Here is a 19,827-nt window from a genome sequence, read left to right as displayed (position 1 = left end):
CCGGCATGACACCGCAGTAGATTTTCGTCAAGATTAATCGCAGGCCGCGATGAGAAGATCATCGACGTAGAACCTTAGCAGCAAGATAGCGCCCAGCCCAGGTGAGCACATGTAACCCACGTGCCGATAAGATCGGGACAACCAGAATCGAAACAAAGAAGGAAGGACGGAAGAAAACCGATAAAGAATAGTTAAGTACTCTCACTTGTTCTAGCCCCTTTTGAGAATTGACTAACAGTGTTAAGAGAATGCAACCTAAAATTTGTAATGAAAGAAAGAGTGAAGAATTAAGATCTATGTAAATGACTATGTTTTTGAAGTGAACTTTAAGGACTTTTAGTTAGTTAGAGATTCTGTCATTATTAATCCGAGAGAGATTATAAAATGTGCTAAAATGCCTTAATGTCCAAATGAGCTGTAATTATGAATGTATTATCTGTTGAGTTAATGAATTTGCTAATATTTTGAAGTCAATGCATAATTGTTTTTAAGAGTGAGAGAGTGAATGAATGGTAGAAGTTTAATTAGATTTGATATTCATTTTAACTTGTATGGCATTGTTTATTGAGTTTAATAAATGTACTGATTTCTTACTTACATGTGTTTCTGATCATGATGACTGACCCTTCATAAAACATCGAACCTGAGAACGTGTGTGTGTGTGCGGGAATACCCCAATTGAAAGTAGTAGGGCATGACTGCAAATAAAATAAAAATAAGCCAGAGAACCCAAGTTTCTAAGAATTTAAATTACATTGTTAGTGGCACTTGATATTCTATGATTACCCTAAAGGCTGAGTTTATCTCTAACCTTAAGGCCCAGGCTGGTGCAGATAAAAAATAAATTTGCCTGAGTGACCAGGATAACTCATAGAATTCAGGGAACGGGAAATTTCTGGTGGCCCTTAAAAGTTACGTAAGAAAAGGCATAAGAGAGGCGAGACATAAGGTTAAGATTAATATTAATGAAGATCACATAACAATGGTGCAACCTACTTAACAAAGAGGTACATGCAATAGAACTTGATACAGCGACTAAAATAAGAAAGGATAAAGTTAAATAAATTGCCTCGATATATCAATGTCAGAGATATACGGTCACAACAATACAATAACAATGACAATCCAGGCATGCAAATAACAGACTGGACAAAGTGGTGCCTCCACTTCCTCTATGACAGCAAACAACCCATAACCTTCAAATCTGGGAGATGGGTATCAGAAACAATCCTTGACTCCTGCTTTACCATCACTGATATGGAAGGAACTCTTCTCACCTCAACCTCTCACGTAATGACTCCTTTTGCCCACAGCCAGCAGAAATCATACCTAATTACTTTAGGACTTATAATCCCCAGAATAAACAACTTTCCAATATCCCAATGGAGTCTCAGGAAAGCAAAATGGCCAAAAATTAACTGAATTTGTTGAAAACAACATTAACATAATTCCATCTACAATTGATAACTATGAAAGATTCACTAAACTTCTCACAGCATCTGGCAAGAAACACATACGGACAGGATTCAGAAAAATCTACACATCATGCTAGTTAACTGAAGGTTGTATTCGTCTAGAAGAGTATGAACAATGGAACCATTCAGACACTGCTTCTGACAGTAGATGAGCTAGTCAGCATGAAGAAATGAACAACTTCAACTTTACCAGATTATTTTGCAAGACTTGGTCACTGCTCTGTCGACTAGGAGGTACCAGCACTCCAAACACAGAACTAAAGGAAACGTAATCCTTAACAGTACCACAACAGTCTTACTACAAAAAAGCTAAACCCAAAATTCCCACAAATGCCAAACAAGAGATCCATCATCTTTACAATAATTATTATTATTATTATTATTATTATTATCATATCCTACATCTACAGCAAACTCCAATCCAGTGGCTCTAGATGAAATTGATGCAGCCCTCACACTACTCAAAACAGGTAAAGCTCCAAGCATTGATGGCATCCTTCCAGACTTTCTTACTCATCTTGGCCTAAGAGCAAAATCCTGGCTATCTAATTTCTTCTCCTCAATAATAAGTCATGAACAACTCCTAAAACTTTGGTATAAGGCTGAAGAAAGGCAACTGAAGTCACTCCTAGAGTCCAAAAAGGTGTCCCCATAGCAGGCTAAATTGGGTCGTCTTGCCTACTGGACTAATAATCTTAGAATGTAAGTGTCCCAAATTTGGGGTAGTCTCATGCACCCAAATTTGTTGAGGTTTGGAAAGTTTTTCAGAGCTAAGGCTAATTTATGGAATAATCTTTTGTACTTGTACTAAAATAAAGAGCCAAAAGGCTTCACTTCGGCGATGCAAAAATATCTAAATTAAGTGGATATTAAATCCAACATCATTTCAAAGCCGAATACAGAAACTATAAAAGTTTCATGCAGAAACTATAAAAGTTTCATGAGGATTTTTGCATTGCTGAAGTGAAGCCTTTTGGCTCTTTATTTTAGTAAATACTTTACACACCGACCGAGAGTTCACTTACGGAAAATACACCTCTCCAACACTTCGAGTTACTTAGTACTGAGAGCTTTTGCTCTCTAGGTTTCTGCCTAGTCTCTGACAAAAATCAATGAGTATGAAACAGCTGTCAGGCTAGTGAAACCTTATAATGAAACCAATAGGAGGCAAATATAAAAACGCTCACAGCGTTCGTGGTCACCTACACTGTTCGGCTAGGGCAAGTCATGGTGGCTGTGTATTCCCACTAGCTCTCTGGTCAATTTTCACATGAAACTTTTATAGTTTCTGTATTCGGCTTTGAAATGATATTGGATTTAATATCCACTTAATTTAGATATTTTCGTGCCATGGTGTAATAGAGTGGCCTTCTTCCAGCATATTCTGTGGTGGGTGTCCAATGCATGTTCAGCAAGTCCTGAGTGGCTGTATTGGTGGAACAGGATGTGGTCCTTGTGTTTGGATATCCTGATATTGACTGTCCTGCCTGTTTAGCCACAGTAGGCCAGTTTGCAACTGCAAGGGACCTGGTGTAGTGTAGGTAGGTCTAAGGCAGTGGTTCTCAAACTGTGGGGTGCAACCCCCAAGGAGGGGCACAAATAGCTTGAAAGGGAGGGGGGGTGCAGCATACTTTCCTACAGATAAAAATTAAAACTGCCATAAATCAGTTTTAAAAATAACGAATAAAAATACAGAAAGAAAAACTTTTGATGATACAGGTTTTAATGGCAAGGAATTCCCAACTTTGAGCCAAAAAGCATTGAAGATCATTATTCCTTTCGCAACACCTTATTTATATGAGAAAGGCTTTTCTGCTTTGGTAGCTATGAAGTCAAAGTATCGTTCAAGACTTAATATTGCTCAAGAACTTAGAGTGGCCATTTCTGATATTACACCACATTTTGATAAACTTTGTTCTCAAAAGCAGGCCCATCCATCACATTAGACTTTGCCATTTAAATGTTTGATTGTTTTTACAGAGAAAAATTAAATAATTGTTAGTTAAATATTGTTTCATTTCAATACTTGTTAGTTAAATATTGTTTTATTTCAGTACATATTTTGGTTAATTGCAAGTGTTAAAACTAATTTTTATTGTAGGCCTAATATTGTGATACTTTAATTATTTTGTGTCAAAAACTGTTAAATAGTATGTAGAAAACACAAAATAAACAATAAAATGTCAAATTTAGTATGACTTCTATTTAGATAAATAAAACCGGCAGGGGGAGTGTTGACAGTGTTTTTTCTTGTCAAGTGGGGCTCAGAGGTAAAAAATTTGAGAACCACTGGTCTAGGGGAATTGGCTGGTCTTTGCGGGAGCAGACAAGAGATGCCAATTTCTTAATGTGGCTTATAACTAATTGTGAGGTCATATTTTCTTAGAATTTTTGAGCCCCACCTGACAAGAGAAAACACTGTCAGTGTCCTGCCTGCCGGTTTTATTTATCTAAATAGAAGTCATACTAAATTTGACGTTTTATTGTTTTTTAGATGTACCCCTGGATATATGGAATGGTGATGGATTTAGAGCAGGGGGTGTCAAACTGGTGGCCCGCAGGCTGCATGCAGCCCCCAAAGCAATTTTGTGCGACCCCCGATGCCTCAAGGAAAGATTTTAAAAAAAGAATGGTTGCTTTTTATAATAAAACAGAAATACCGTATTTACTCGAATATAACTCGCCCTCACATATGATTCACACCCCTGTATCCTGATTTTACTTTATGTAAAAAGAAATTAAAAAGTTTTGCACGTACTGTACATCACACACGAAAATGAACCACTTTCACTTCGGGATGATAACTCGCTCCCCGCGGCAGATGCAAGAAAAACAAGTAGTTTTATTGTACCATTGAATAAAGTACAGAGACATATGCTGTCTTTGTAATATATTTCTTTAGTGTGATTAGAGAAGAGACAACTGGTATAAAAACAGCACTAACTAATGAGTCACGTCCACCCCTCACCCCCCACATTAACCATGCTGTTTAGACTTGAGCAAAACCATATGTTTCACCAGCAAACACAGTATCTAACTAAAATCTATTGTTTTTAGTTAGATGTGTGTGAGTGCCTCACTAACTCAAACACAAAGCTGCAATAAAATTCACAAATGTGTTAAAACTAAGACATACAGAGTGAATGTTGTTATGACAGTTTCAGATAATATGGAATTTGGTTGAAGAAAATTAATGTTTCAGCTCAAAAATGTGGGCTTGAACTTTGTGTTCTGATAATGCGATCTTTTGTTAATACCGCACCAATTATATCCACATCTTCATAGCTGTTCTATCTCTATTGGCCTACCATTCTGTCTATTTTACATTCTGCTTTCATTTCTCAGACATTCGTGAAGGATGTTCATTACGTATCTGAAACCTTGTAAATTACTTGTAATTTTTACTTGGAATAATGGGAAAGAAGATGACAATGCAACAAGGAAACCGCATGAAGCCACAAGTAGCTATAACAAAGGAGTTTCTTGGTAAGTCATCCACATTTTCATTTTTTTTCTAAAAACTTTAGTTTCTAAAAATCCCCACATATATCTGGCACCATGATTTTTAGCTTTAATTTTAGGGGAAAAAACTGTGAGTTATATTAGAGTAAATATGGTATCGATTTATTCGTTTTCATACGACATTTATAGTTACAATATGGATGCAATGACCTGCTATAACGTAATTGCAGTAATAAAAATTTATATCACAATTTCAATGTTAGATCCATCCTAATCAATAGTTAACCATATTTATGCTTTCTTTGTTAATTTATAGCATGCTACTGGTAGCGTACTGAAAAAGTTGAATTCTATTGGCTACAAGCTGTTCACGTGATGCACAGCATATGCACTCATGGGAATCCAGCTATGAGTTTATAATTGCCTGCTACAGTCAATCAGTGATATTTGAAGTTCAGTGCGCACGATTCAAAGACAATCTAGCAGTGAGAAAATCCCTTTTATTATTATTTTTTATTTTTATTTGCAATAGTATTGTGCACTGGTCTACAGTTTTGTGCACTTTTATTCAAACATTTTTATAAAAATTGTTAATAATATATTTATTCACAGAGGCAATGTCACTTTCCAAGCTAACAAGAAAAAGAAAATTGCTGATGAGAGGAGAAAATTTCAAGAAAATAGGAATTAAATTACTTCTGCACCGAAACAAAGGACAAAATTGTGTGAATTATTTGTAACGAAACAATTAGTGTCACCAAAGAATATAATATAAAAAGGCACTACGATAAAATTCACAAAGAACAATATTCATGCTTTGAGGGTAAACTGAGAGAAGAAAAATTAAGAAGTATGAAGAATTCACTTCAAAGTTAACAACAAGTAATTTTCAAAAATTATGAAAGATAATGAATCAGAAGTGAGAACCAGTTATGAAATCAGCTATTTATTGGTGAAACATTCCAAACCTTTTAGTGACGGTTCCTTGGTTAAGGAGTGTATGATAAAAGCAGCCGAAAATGTATGTCCCAAAATTGTGCAAGTATTTTGCAATATTTCTTTGTCCAGAAATACTGTGATGGAAAGAATAACAGAAATGGCAGATAATCTGCATGACCAGTTGCAAGAAATATCTGCAAACGTACAGTGCTTTTCAATTGCACTTGACAAAAGTTTCGATATTTACAATGTGGCTCAAGTTGCTTTGTTTCTCAGGACTTGCGAAGACAATATGAATATTACTGAAGAGTTCTTGGAAATGATTCCCATTCATGGGAACCACTACAGGGGAAGACATTTTTGATGCCATGTGGAGCATTTTAAAAAATATCAACTTCCTCTGAACAGGCTTGTATCAATGACAACTGATGGTGCTCCAGCAATGACAAGCAAAAATAAAGGTTTTGTGTCAAGACTTGAAGCAAAGTTAAAAGAAATGTATCCAGACATTCCGAAACTGCAATCTTTCCACTGCATCATTCATCAGCAGGTCCTATGCGCCAAAGTGTTGGAAATGAGCAGCATACTCAAGCCTGTGACGAATACTGTGAACTTCATCAAATCCAGAGGCCTCAACTTGGAGAGTGAATTTGTAGGGCTGCCTTATTACACAGAGATTCGTTGGTTATCTTGTCATAAGGTTCTAAAAAGCTTTTTTTACTTTTAGAGGAGATCAAATTGTTCCTGGAAATGAAAAATCATGATGTTGCATTTCTTAATGATCAGACATGGGTACAAGATCTAGCATTCTTAGTTGATATTACACAACATTTGAATGATTTAAATGTCAAACTTCAGGAGAAAGATCAGTTAATAACACACATGTATGATGCACTGGCAAGTTTTAGATGTAAGTTAGTTTTGTTTCAAAATCATTTAAAAGAGAATATTATAAATTATTTTTTCTTAAGTTTATAAGATAAATATCGATTAATATCAATATCGAGAAAAGATAAAACTTATCTTTTCTCGATATTGTCCGAAACTAGAAAAGATGAAAGAAGAATTTGATAGGCGATTTAAAGATTTTAAGGAGCAAGAAGAAGTTTTTTCGCTTTTAACAGATCCTTTTTCCTTTAATTTCGAAAAAGCTCCTATTTGTATTCAAATGGAACTTACTGATTTCCAAAATGATTCCATTCTAAAAGCAAAATACCAAGAAGTTGGTGCACCAAAAATATACAGTTATTTGGGTCAAAAATATCTGGAAATAAAAAAGTTTGCAGCAAATATTCTTTGTTATTTTTCGAAGCACCTATTTATGTGAACAATTATTCTCATTTATGAAAGGTAACAAAACACAACATAGATCAAGATTAACTGACGTCAACCTTTCTGGCATAATGAAGGTCGTATGCTCACAATCTTTGAGTCCAAATTTTGGCAGGATTGTTAATAATAAATGTTGTGAAGTGCGGGAAAAAAAATACTGCAATTAAATTACTATAATTATATTATGCAAGTGTGTGTGTGTGTGTGTGTGTATATATATATATATGTATGTATGGGGGGGGGGGTTCTAAAGGGTCAAAGCTATATAACAGAGGGGAGACCTCCACATAGCCTTTAAAGGAATGCGGAGAACTGACCAGTAGTCAAAGAAATAAAGCTAGTTGAGGAATTAGATAAGTAGCAGATCGACATAATAGGGGTGACTGAAACAAAAAAGACCAAAACTGGTGAGATCTTTCTAAGCAATAAATACAAAATGTTATATTCAGGCAATGACAATCAAGGAAAAGAAGGAGTAGCCATAGTATTCAACACAAAATACGAGGCTAATCTTCTTGAATGGCAGCCAGTCTCAAGTAGAGTAATGTGGGCAAATATGAGAATGGGGAACTGGACAATGAGACTTATTTGTGCCTATGGTCCCACAGAAGGTTCTACTAAGGAAGAAGTGGAGGAATTTTTTGACGCTCTAGAAAAAGCAACTGACACAATGAAAAAGGAAAAGTTGGTCCTTGTTGGGGATCTAAATAGCAGAGTAGGAAATGATTGCGAGACATACAAAAATATTTTGAGAAAATTTGGAGAAAAGAGCAAAGCTAATAATAATGGCAAATATCTGTTGGATTTCTGCTCAGGACATGGACTGGTTATTACTAACACCATGTTCCAACATAAAAATGTGCACAAATTCACATGGAGAGAAGAGGCAAGGAATAAGAAAAGTCTCATTGACTATGTTATTGTTGATAGTGATGTTTTCTCCCTGGTGCAGAACACCAGAGGGTACAGAGGATTTGAAATTGGAAGTGATCACTAGTTAGTCTTGAGCAGGATAAAATTGAATTTCATATTGAAAAGAATAACATGTAAGAAAGTTTTAAAGTGAATAAAAGTTGAGCAGCTCTCAGATGTGAACTGTAGACTAAAATACACAAACATTATTGAAGAAAAAATGAAAGAGTTTGAGAACAGGAATCAAACCTTGGAGATTCAGTGGCAAGCCTTGTAGAAAGCTCTCATTGATAGAAAGGCATGTGGTGAAGTTGTCTGCAAGGATAGGAAAATCAGAACTCCATGGTGGACACAGGAAGTTAAAGAGGCAGTGAAGGGAAAAGAAGAAAGCATATCAAAAGTTCCTGGCAAATAAGCCAGCTTGTGCTCTTAGAGAATACAGAGACAAATGTAAGAAAGCGAAACACTGTAAAACTAGCTAAACAAAAGTCATGGGAGGACTTTGACAAGAACATAGAAAATAAATATCAAGAAGGTGGCAAAATATTCTGGAGGTTGTTGAAGAAACTTAGGAATGGAGGAAAGAGTGCTGTAAAAGAAGTTAGAGATGATAAAGGTGACATGAAAACGGGAGAAAAAGATATCATTGAAGTATGGAGTAATTACTTCAAAAAATTGTTAAATGGAACAAGCAGTGATAGCACAGTAGTAAAAAACACTCAATAGGCACACACAGTCAGGAATACATATCCATACTTGAAGTAGAAAAAAGCCATCAAAGACTTGAAATGTGGAAAGGTAGCAGGAGTAGATGATATTTGACCAGAAATGCTGAAGTATGGTGGTATAAAAGTCTTACAATGACTGCACCGCATAGTTCAGAAAGCCTAGACAGAGGGACGAATTCCCGATGATTGGAGTAGGGCTCTCATAGTACCCATATATAAAAAGGGAAATAAAATTGCATGTGAGAATTACAGAGGTATTTTCCTACTAAGTGTTCCTGGTAAGATTTATGCAAGTATACTTGAGAAACGGTTGAGAAGAATTGTAGAAGAAAAGCTTGGCGAAGAACGAGCTGGATTCAGGCCAAATAGAGGCAGTCAGAATCAAATCTTCACTTTATGATAAATAGTTGTAAAAGCATGTGAATATAACAAAGATCTATATTTAAGTTTTGTCGATCTGGAAAAGGCATATGACAAGGTGCCAAGAGAGAAGCTATTCAATATGCTATGGTTATGGTGTCAATTGGGGCATTATATCAAGCAATACTTAGTCTTGATTTCAGTTGCAAGTCAGCAGTTTGAATTGAAGGAAGTACAGGAAGATGGTTTCATGTTAAATCTGGTGTGAGACAAAGATGTACATTATCCCCTCTGTTATTCATTGGCTGTATGGATCACATTATGAAAGAAGGTGGTATTAAACATGATATCAAAATTGGAGATGTTAACGTCAGCTGTTTGCTTTATGCAGACGATGTTATACTTCTAAATAAATCCACTACAAGTCTGCAAGATTCCCTGACTAAATTGAATAACTGTTGTAATAGATATCGTATGACGGTCAGCAATAAAAAGACAAAGACAATGAAAATAGGCAGAATCACTGAAAATGTCAACTGCGTTGTGAATGGAGAACCTGTGGAACAAGTAAAACATTTCAGCTACTTAGGCACGATTTTAAGTGAAGATGGTAAATTAAATATGGAAATAGACAACAGAATCAATGTGATTCTGTTGTCTATTTCCTGCTGGTATGGTAGGAAGTTAATTGAATAAATTCATATGTAATAAGAGAGAAATTAGTTGGAACACTAAATTAGCTGTATACAAGACAGTGTTCAAAACAGTTTTAACTTATGGATCTGAGAGCTGGATCAGAAGTAAAACACTTGACCAAAGACTAGAGAATGCAGATATGAGAATCCTAAGAAAGATTACAGGCATGAACATTAGGAAAGAACTTGACATTGTCAGCATTTAGGAAAGCATTAGAGAGCTAATTTCAGGTGGTATGGTCCCTTAAATAGAATGGGCATGGAAAGATTAGCAAAACAAGTGTTCTCTGCCAGGGTGGAAGGAAAACGACCCAGAGGAAGATGAAGATATAGGTGGATTGATACTGTACAAAGTGCCTTAGATGATAGAAATATAAGATCTGATAATGTTGGAATCTTGAAAAAGACTGATTTGGAGGAAAATTGTAGATAGTGAGTTAGTAATGATGTAAATTTTTCATGTAGTACTATCATATCCTGTACATGGCAGGAATTTGATGATGATGATATATATATATATATATTAATCCGAAAATAATATTTTTCCTCAAAATATTTTCAGTAACATTTAAAAAATTCACCAAAATATAGACTCATCCCTCCCAAAAAATATGGAAGTACTTTATTTCAACACAAACACAAAAAAATTCAAACTGACAGGAGGCTCTGTAAATTTTTGTGACGGTTATTAATGAGAGTTTATACTTTTTTTAGAATGTATAAATGTATTTGATTTATTCAAATAAAATTTAATTTCGGTTTAATTTGGATTAAATGCTATCTATTGTAAATATTAATATAATAAAAATATTCTTTATATTATTATTTTTTTTGTGAGTTGTGATAATCATTATACTATTATTGTATGTCTTGTAATGACTTAGAAGAAATAAAATTTTTGTTATTAATTTTCCAATTTATTTATACTCATTTTTTCACTTCGCTTCGATTCTAATTAGTACAGGTTTTTTTAGTTGAAAATTTTTTGCAGCCCACTTGAGATACACTTTTATAGCAAATGGCCCATGGTCCAATGAGTTTGAGACCTGCTTTAGAGTAATCTTTGTTATTGGGGGGGATTCAGCCATTTGCTAAGAAAGTGTTAAGAATATGGTTAAGTTCAGTAGTTAGGACCATGCTAAAGAAAATTCACTATAGCAAAACTTCCATTATAACAAACAGAAGTTGTGCTATAGTTATTCCTTTGGTCTCTACAGGTTTACTAAGGTAAAAGCTGGTATACAGTGATCGGAGACAATGCTTACTGTAGCAAACTCATATGGGACCAAAGGCATAGTTTAATATGATGAAGTTTGCTTTAGCAATATTTTTCAATATAATCCTGTTGTTATGGGATACCTAAGAACAAACATATTTTCAGAATAAGTTTCGCAACAATAAAAACAATCATGTGATAAGGTTTTTAATGAACCACATGTTCATTTCACAATGGGGAATTTTACTAATGCTTCTAACTGATGTTTAGGACTTGGAACTGTTTAACCTCTTTTGCATAAACTGGACATATACACAAATCGACATACAGTACACTCTCACTGCAACAAACTAATGAAAAGTTGTCCTAACTCACATCTTTAAACACAATGTTAATCTAAAGAAAATTCACTATAGCCAACTATCTAAAGTATCTATGAATTTACAATAGTCAGAATCGACTGTATTACAGAGATGTTTGTAGCCAAGCAACTATAAGTATTACAATCATAAGATGTATAATAATAAGAACTAAAGCAATTTCATGTTAAGAAAATTCTATAATTAGAATAAAATTTAGAAAAATATACAGATATATCTACCTGCTCGTATGAGATGACCAACCGATAACAGATGTACAAGGGCATACAAATATAACATCTCGATTATTTTCGTCAATTAAAACTATGGTGTCAACTGAAATGCCCAGGAGACAATCTACAACTATTGACTGACCAAAGTCTTCAACCTGTTTAAACAATGAATAGCTATTGTTTTAATAAAACAAAATTATAATAAAACATCTTTGAATTCCTTAGTAAATTTTTATTTCTAAAGGTTTCAATGTTTAAGCAGCAATCAGAGAGAGAGAGAGAAAGTGTATGTTGGTTGATTGGTAGAGCCTCTGCTACTAATGGCTCGCAAAAAGTTAAGCAAGCTTGAGCGTGGTTAGTAGTTGGAAGGAGACGATTCTCCCCTTCCAACTACTAATGTGACACCTCCAGGGAGTCCAAAGACTCATCGAGTCTTTGGACTCCCTGGAGGTGTCATATAATAATAATACACACTTTTTTTTAAATTTTTTTATTTAAAAAAAAAATAAATACAGCAGTGCTTCCAGAATCTGAAACATGCAATCTTAAGAGGTCTAACATAATAAGTGATATTACTGTTTGTAACTACCATTTTCAGTTTAAGAATTATACAAGTCCCAAAAGTCATTGCACATTTTGGTGAAATGGGTATGGTTTAACCTGTGGGAATGCATTCCCACAGGTTAAACATATCCAAAATAATTTACAGAATATGCATTACTGAAGATGTTATGCTACAGTCAGATGCTGCACTACTTGCATGAAGAAAATTATCCAAAATGAGCATCAATTTGTACAAAAGTGGCAAATCCAAAATGCCGATTTAATGGACAACATTTGGCTCAATCATGAGGCAACTTTTCACACCCATGGCAAAATCAGTTGCCATAACTGTAACATATCAGCTGATTAAAAAAAAAACACTGATTTCATTGAATAGGAAACAGGCTCAACTAAAAGTAAATGTGCAGCTTGAAATTATGATATCAAAAATTTATGGGCCTTATTTTTTGCAGATGCAACAGTGGCAAGAATCATTTACCTTGATATGCTTCATCATTTTCTTGAACCTCAACTTTTGTCGAAAGGTCTGATAGTACTATAGGCATTTCTTTCATTCTCTCAATGATGTATAACTGTTTTTGATGAATGACTTTATACATGAAGTGCTACTAGGAACAATAGATGTTTGGCCAGAAATGGAGGTAGGTGAATTGCTGGCATCTACAACGTATCTTAAAGGTACCTCCAGTTTATGAATCTTTAGTCTAAATGAATTCTTGGATTTAGTGGATGCTGTGATGTAATGCCCTTTTTTTTTAATCAAATCACTGATCTGTGACAGTTAAACAGGGAAGACCACTTGTTAAAGGGGGGGGGGGGGGGGCATAAAAATGTATAGTCAGCAGGAACAACCTAAAAGAGGACAGCACGACATCATCAGATGGAAGAAAGCTAAGCTACCACACAAATTCCAATTTAAATCACAGCATATTCCTGGAAGCTGCTCAAATTCTACAGAACCTGGTTAACTGCGATAGAATTGATGGTGTAATCCTACACAAATTTTGATGCTCTCCCCCAATCAGAATTAATTAGAGAAGATCATGAAGAGCACCACTGTCACTCTCTATGTATGTTCTTGATGTCATTCTTAGTCTTTACTGAGTGCATGTCTTTAAAGTTGCCTTTAAATAATGTTAGTTTGGGCTGACAAACTTTATCTATTCATTCCAGTTCCACATAATTTTTCATCAGAAATCTCAGCTTGAATCATTGTAACAGCTATGAAAATTTTAATATGGAAATATAACTGGCAAGAGAAATTAAAAAAAAGAAAAAAAGTGCCTTAATTCAAAACAAGAATTTATGGAGCCTAAAAGATTCATGAACTGGAGGTAGATGTACCTTTGAGACCCATTGTAGATGCCAGAGATTTATATATATTACTAATAATAAATTTAGTTTAATCCTTTATCCAAGTGTATGAAAACAAATTTTGCGCCTGAAGTATCTTCAGGACTGAGGCAACTCGTAGTAAAGGTGAACCAAGCTATCATCACTCCTTGTCTCAGTATCTCCCATAATGCAAAGCACTGAGACAAGGAGTGATGATAGCTTCGTCCGCCTTTACTATGAGTTGCCTCAGTCCTGAAGATACTTCAGGCGCAAACTTTGTTTGCATACACTTGGATAAAGGATTAAACTAAATTTATTATAGTCTAACCAAATGGGAAAAAACTTCTAATATATTACTAATGTAGCCAAACATTAGTAATATATCTCTCCTGGTGGCAATGCACATAGAAAAAAAACAGAACTTTTGTCAAAAAATAGCTGATGCTTCATTGAGAGAAGGACAGAAATAGCAAGAGAAACATTAGACCACTACTTTGAATCTATGTTACTAATCTGTTTTCACAACCATCTCCAGGAAAACATCATCCATAAGAGTAAGATGCGATTAGCAAAGTTATAAACACGATTAGTCATGATCAAGAGTAGATCATGTAGGTATAGGAGAAAGAGAGTAGATGATAGAAGAGATCCCTCAGGCATACTCCATTGTGAGCAAAAGCTCGAAGAGAGAGAGTGAGAGAGCTATCTAATATGGTCATTCACATGCAGTAAATGACCACAGAGAAAGTGAGCAATCCAATTATCGAAGACAGACCAAAGGATGGCAATTTGTACAGCAGGCCTCAATGCCAGATGCAATCAAAAGCTCTGGAAATGTCAAAAGTGAAAGCATATAACTATCCATGGCCCATGCTCAATGGGGGATGATAGTAGGTTAAAAGGTCAGCGATTGACCTTTAATTGCAGAATCCATACAAGTGGTTGCTGATTCACTAGCAGATCTCTAGGCAGTGGATAAGTTGCATGTTGATGACTTTCTTCATAAAAATTTCTGACTTCTAGAAAAAAAAAAAACTCTTTCAAGGAATACACTGGTAGCTAGTGCTGAAAGAAATTTTCTGAGAAACTGCACTGCAGAATAAGTGTACTTATTAGCCTTGGAAACCCTTCTATTTGAACTGTCACACAAGATAGGGGAAGACTTTTCCCAATGGGTTGCATCTGTTATAATGCAAGTAACAGATATATTTCTACTATGGCTAGTCAAATGCCGAAACTTTCTAATTTCAGTTGATTTCTACAAATCAGCCAAATACTGAAACAAAACTGAATATTCTGCACATTTCCAGTGCTTATACTTAGGTTAAAAAAAAAAAAAAAAAAAATGCTTCATAACATGGATGGGAGACAATGTTTGGTTTACTCAGCAAGGAACTAGAACACATTACTGCACATTGTAAGAGAATTTATATTTTGAATTGATCAATATCTATTTAACATCCCAAGAAGAAAATTAGTGCTAAAGAAGAAACACAAGATTCCATGATGAATAAACCCATCTGAGATTTAAACCAATGTGACTATAGGAAGGGTAATGCATGTATATTTGTACTTAAACTATAAGGCTTCAGTGATATTTTAGGAAATTTTAAGAAAGTATATCTTGATAACTTTAAAGCAAAACGTCTAGCAAACTTTATTCTTTGATGTTTTTAAATTATTTTTTTAAATGGTGATTAAGAGTTGGTTCAACAAGAAGTATATTAGTACCACGGACATACAAAAATTTAGTAAATTAAATAATTTGGTAAAAAAAATTAAAAAATAAATAAAAAATGGTACGATTAGTACCACGGATGTACATAAGCAGGGAGATTATTCCAAAACAGAAGGCATGAACAAAGAGAAAGAAAATTTTTTCTACAAATTGGACATTGAACTTGGAAGGAATGTTGATTAATCAATGTAAATATTTAACAGATTTAAAGAAAAGTGAGAGAATTTCTGACACCCATTCTGATAAAGAGTGACCATGACTTTCTCAGTTTACAGAAAACCCATCCACACAGATAGATACATAAATCCCCCCCCCCCCCTCTTCAACAGTTTGGTGTTATCAACCATTGTCTTTTGACAATGGTTGATAACATGCAGGGAACAGAGTTCCCTGCATGTTCTGCATGGAACAGAGTTGATAACTCTGTTCCATGCAGCTTTCCACACAGTTCCCTTTCAGCTGAACTCTCCTTTATTCACCAGACCTTTCTAGCCAATGGTTACAATGCTAAGAAGATTAACAATTTGTTTTTTCCTATCTTCTTCTCAAGAAACAGACTACAGTAACGCTATTACTATTTCCTATATCCAGGGCACCTTAGAAAAAACAGCCAGAACTCTAAGAACATACATACATATTTTATATATTTAATCTGTGTACTGCTTTCAAATGTCATCTGAGATTCCATTGCATATGGAACAAAGAAGTTCCATATGAAATGGAACGCAATGAATAGGAGAAAGGCATCAGGTGAAGATGATTTACTGATAGAAGTTTGAAATCAGATGGAAAACCAGTAATCACTGTGCTAAGTAAAATTTATACATTCTACCCAAGACAGAAGAGAATATCAGAAAGTTGAAATAATGCTATATTTATTACAGTTTTTAAAAAAGGAGACAGAAAATATATTAAAAATTACCACCCAATCAGCCTCCTTTGAACAATACAAAAATTTATAAAAAATCATTATTAACAGTATACAAAATAAACTAGATTTTTGCCAACCTCCAGAACAAGCAGAAAAAAATTGTAGCACTATTGATTATACATAATAAGGCCCACCTTAAGGTGCTTTGCTTTATAACAATCCACTCATGTGACAGTTTTCAGTTAGAACTAATGCTTGTTTATACGATAATGCATTTGCTCGTGTGACAATTTTAGTGACATGATGCTGCTCTAAATCAACTGACATGCAGAATTCATGAACTCAGTTTGTTTGTGATGTCACTACTTGCTGCATCTCTGTGTCTTGGTATTTCATCACTGTGAATTATGAACTGTTTTATAACTATTATTTTATTATTGTTAATAATGGCAAATAAAAATCAAAAGTAAGTATTGCTGCTTCAGATATAAAGAAGAGGACTCATAAACCTATTACATAAAATTATTAAATTTAGTGATGAGGGTATATTAAGCACTGAGATAAACAGACAGTTAAGAAAAAATTACCTTACAAACATTTGTGCCAAAATTTTTCATTTGAGAAAAGTATTCTGAATTTTTTATTTGCATAATTGACAAATATTTTATTTACGTCACACAATACTGTATATGAGTGCTTAAAAATGTCATTAAACCATCACACTCATCTACAAGAAAAAATAAAAGGTAATTTGCTATACAACAAAATTTGCAATACCACAGTGGTTTGAAATCTAATGTGCACATGACTAGGGTACACCTGCATTGTAATAAAACTAATCATTGAAAAGATAAACGAACACCAAAAACTCTTAGGTCTGACATTTATTGATTTTGAAAAGGCATTTCATTCAATCTCTACATTATAATAAATTTAGTTTAATCCTTTATCCGAGTGTGTGCAAACAAAGTTTGCGCCTGAAAGTGTATCTTCAGGACTGGGGTAAAGTGGCACAACACCGGGCGACTCCTTGCAAAGGTGGAGCAAGCTACCAACACTCCTATCTCAGTATCTCCCATAATGCAAAACACATTTCCTTGTGGATATGTATAATGTCATGCATTAAGGGAAGGGCCACTACCCAGACTAGTTTCGACCTTTATTGAGGTCTCTTCAGTGGGAGCCAGGCCCAAGTGGAGATACCAAGGCAGAAGCATTAGCAAAGTCATCTCCTCCTATAGGAGCTGCCAAACGGTGTGCCACCTTTTTATTAAATTACTCTGGATTTAGAGAAAGATGATGAAAGTTTATTTTTCACTTGGTCAGACTATAATAAATTTAGTTTAATCCTTTATCCAAGTGTGTGCAAACAAAGTTTGCGCCTGAAAGTATCTTCAGGACTGGGGTAAAGTGGTACAAGGATCTCAGTATTTCAGTATCTCCCATAATGCAAAACACATTTCCTTGTACCACTTTACCCCAGTCTTTGCAAGGTGACTCCTTGCAAAGGTGGAGCAAGCTCAATAAAGGTTGAAACTAGTCTGGGTTGTGGCCCTTCCCTTAATGCATAACATTATACATACCCACAAGGAAATATGTTTTGCATTATGGGAGATACTGAGATAGGAGTGTTGGTAGCTTGCTCCACCTTTGCAAGGAGTTGCCCAGTGTTGTACCACTTTACCCCAGTCCTGAAGATACTTTCAGGCGCAAACTTTGTTTGCACACACTTGGATAAAGGATTAAACTAAATTTATTATAGTCTGACCAAGTGAAAAATAAACTTTCAATCTCTACATTAGTTATTTTAGAATCCCTTAAAAATCCAAGTTACTGAAAAAAAAACTTATACTGATATATTTAGTCATGGATAAAAAAAAATTCAACCACTTCTATAAAATTCGAAACAAATTTCAACAAAATTATTTACAGAAGTCCTGAAAGAAATTTTGAAAAATCTGGAATGGAAAAGTAGAGGAATTAGAGTAAATGGGAGAGAACTAAATCACCTGATTTGCTGATGATATTGTTATTTTAGGAAACTACAGAAGAAATTCAATAAATGATCAATGAACTGAATGCATAAAGTGAAAAAGAAAGGATTAAACATAAACAAATATAAAAAACAAAATAATGTATAATAAATACATAACCAAAAAGCCAATACATATAGAACACTGGGAAAGTGGTACAGGAACTGCTTATGTTGATCTAGGACAAAAGATCACAGTAGATGAAGGTTGTAAGGAAGAAATTACAAATTCAGCTTGACTGGATGGTTTTTGAAAAAAACTATGAACCCCTCAAAGTACACATTCCAATTTTAAAAGGAACATTGTTGACAGTTGTATGCTCAATTAACAGAGAAAGTGAAATGTGGTCTTGGCTAAAAAAATTAAGCAATAAGTTAATACCCAGAGGAAAATGGAATGATTACTGCTTGGTATAAGATTTCTTTTTAAAAATAACAATTTTTAACAATTTGAATTTTGTATGAGGCACCTGCTCATTGTTTTCACAATAGTAAGAAAAAAAGAATCTGAAAATTTGAAATGATTTTAAAGTATATTTAAGGGTCATGATGGTTAGTTTTTAACATTACTCCCAATAAAATTACATAATTTGCTTCTTTTTTTTAAAAAAAAAAAAAAAAAAAACTACTTTAGTACCCAAAGTGGATATTTAAAATTTTTCAATTTAATTAGTAATTTTTTAACATTTATTTTTTTCAAACGAACGTCAACACTTCAGTAATAAAGGAAATAACAAAATGAAACTATTATTCAAACAGAATTAACACAAAATTTACAAATTCTTAACTTTACTGGTTTTGCTGCTGTCATTTTAGTGATGTTAAGACAAAAAAAAAACTGTTCTGGTCTTCATCGTTGGTGTGTAGTTTGTTGTACTTGTATTTGTCCATCAGAGCTAAGCCTCTTTCATCAATGTCTTTGACAACTCTCATGCACTGAATGGTCTGCTTTACTGACAAGAATCACTTCCCTTCATTCCAGCCAGCTGTATCCTGAACAAGGTTGAGGAAATAGTGAGAAGTCCAGCAATGGAGAAGTCACCAAGTCTTCCAGTTGCATAGAAATGATTACTGCTGGATCCACTGTAACAAGTGAAGTCCATTTCATTGGACAGATTTCTCTAGACTTCTTCAAAGCTCTGTCAATTTTTTGCTTCTCCTCAATAGAAACTTTGTCATTGAAAACAGCAAATGCAATCAATTCCTCTGAAAGGTACCATAAGTGCTCTATGAATTTTTGAAGTGCAACATTTGCAAATACTTTATTTATTCCTTATACAGATAAATGTTCTTCACAAACTGCAAGTCATTCCTACAGACAGAAGATGAAGCTTAGAACCAGGCTTTAATCTGCCTGGTTCTAAGCTGCTGTCTATTTTGAGCCTAACAGTTAATATATGCAGGTATTCAAGATTCCTACCTTCCTGCTCCTTCTTTGCCCAGTTTTTGCTTTGTTATATTTTTTGTTATATGGAAAGTGAGGAGAGAACACATTCCAGAGATAGATTTTTCTCTCACAGAGCAGTGAGTGAGAGCCACAGCTTTCCTATTAAAGTGGTGAGTAGATCTAGTGTGA

At 34.4% G+C, this 19,827-nt stretch overlaps 1 protein-coding gene across 4 annotated transcripts in view; it reads right to left on the bottom strand.

The window, feature by feature from the left end:
- The window catches only part of LOC150102608 (signal-induced proliferation-associated 1-like protein 2), a 485,410-nt gene that overhangs the window by 183,883 nt on the left and 281,700 nt on the right, over nucleotides 1–19,827 (bottom strand). For all 4 annotated transcript variants that reach the window (XM_090398858.1, XM_090398862.1, XM_090398859.1 and 1 more), the window contains one exon: nucleotides 11,721–11,866. In XM_090398858.1, the coding sequence (XP_090254984.1) occupies nucleotides 11,721–11,866 (146 nt within the window). The remainder of the gene's footprint in view (nucleotides 1–11,720; nucleotides 11,867–19,827) is intronic.

The sequence above is a fragment of the Typopeltis vanoorti genome, chromosome 10 (genome assembly GCF_054136105.1).
Source record: "Typopeltis vanoorti isolate ZY-2024b chromosome 10, IOZ_Tvanoo_1.0, whole genome shotgun sequence".
In the NCBI taxonomy this organism is placed as follows: Eukaryota; Metazoa; Arthropoda; class Arachnida; order Uropygi; family Thelyphonidae; genus Typopeltis; species Typopeltis vanoorti.
Note: the sequence above shows the minus strand (reverse complement) of the source record. Positions and strands in the feature narration are given on the sequence as shown.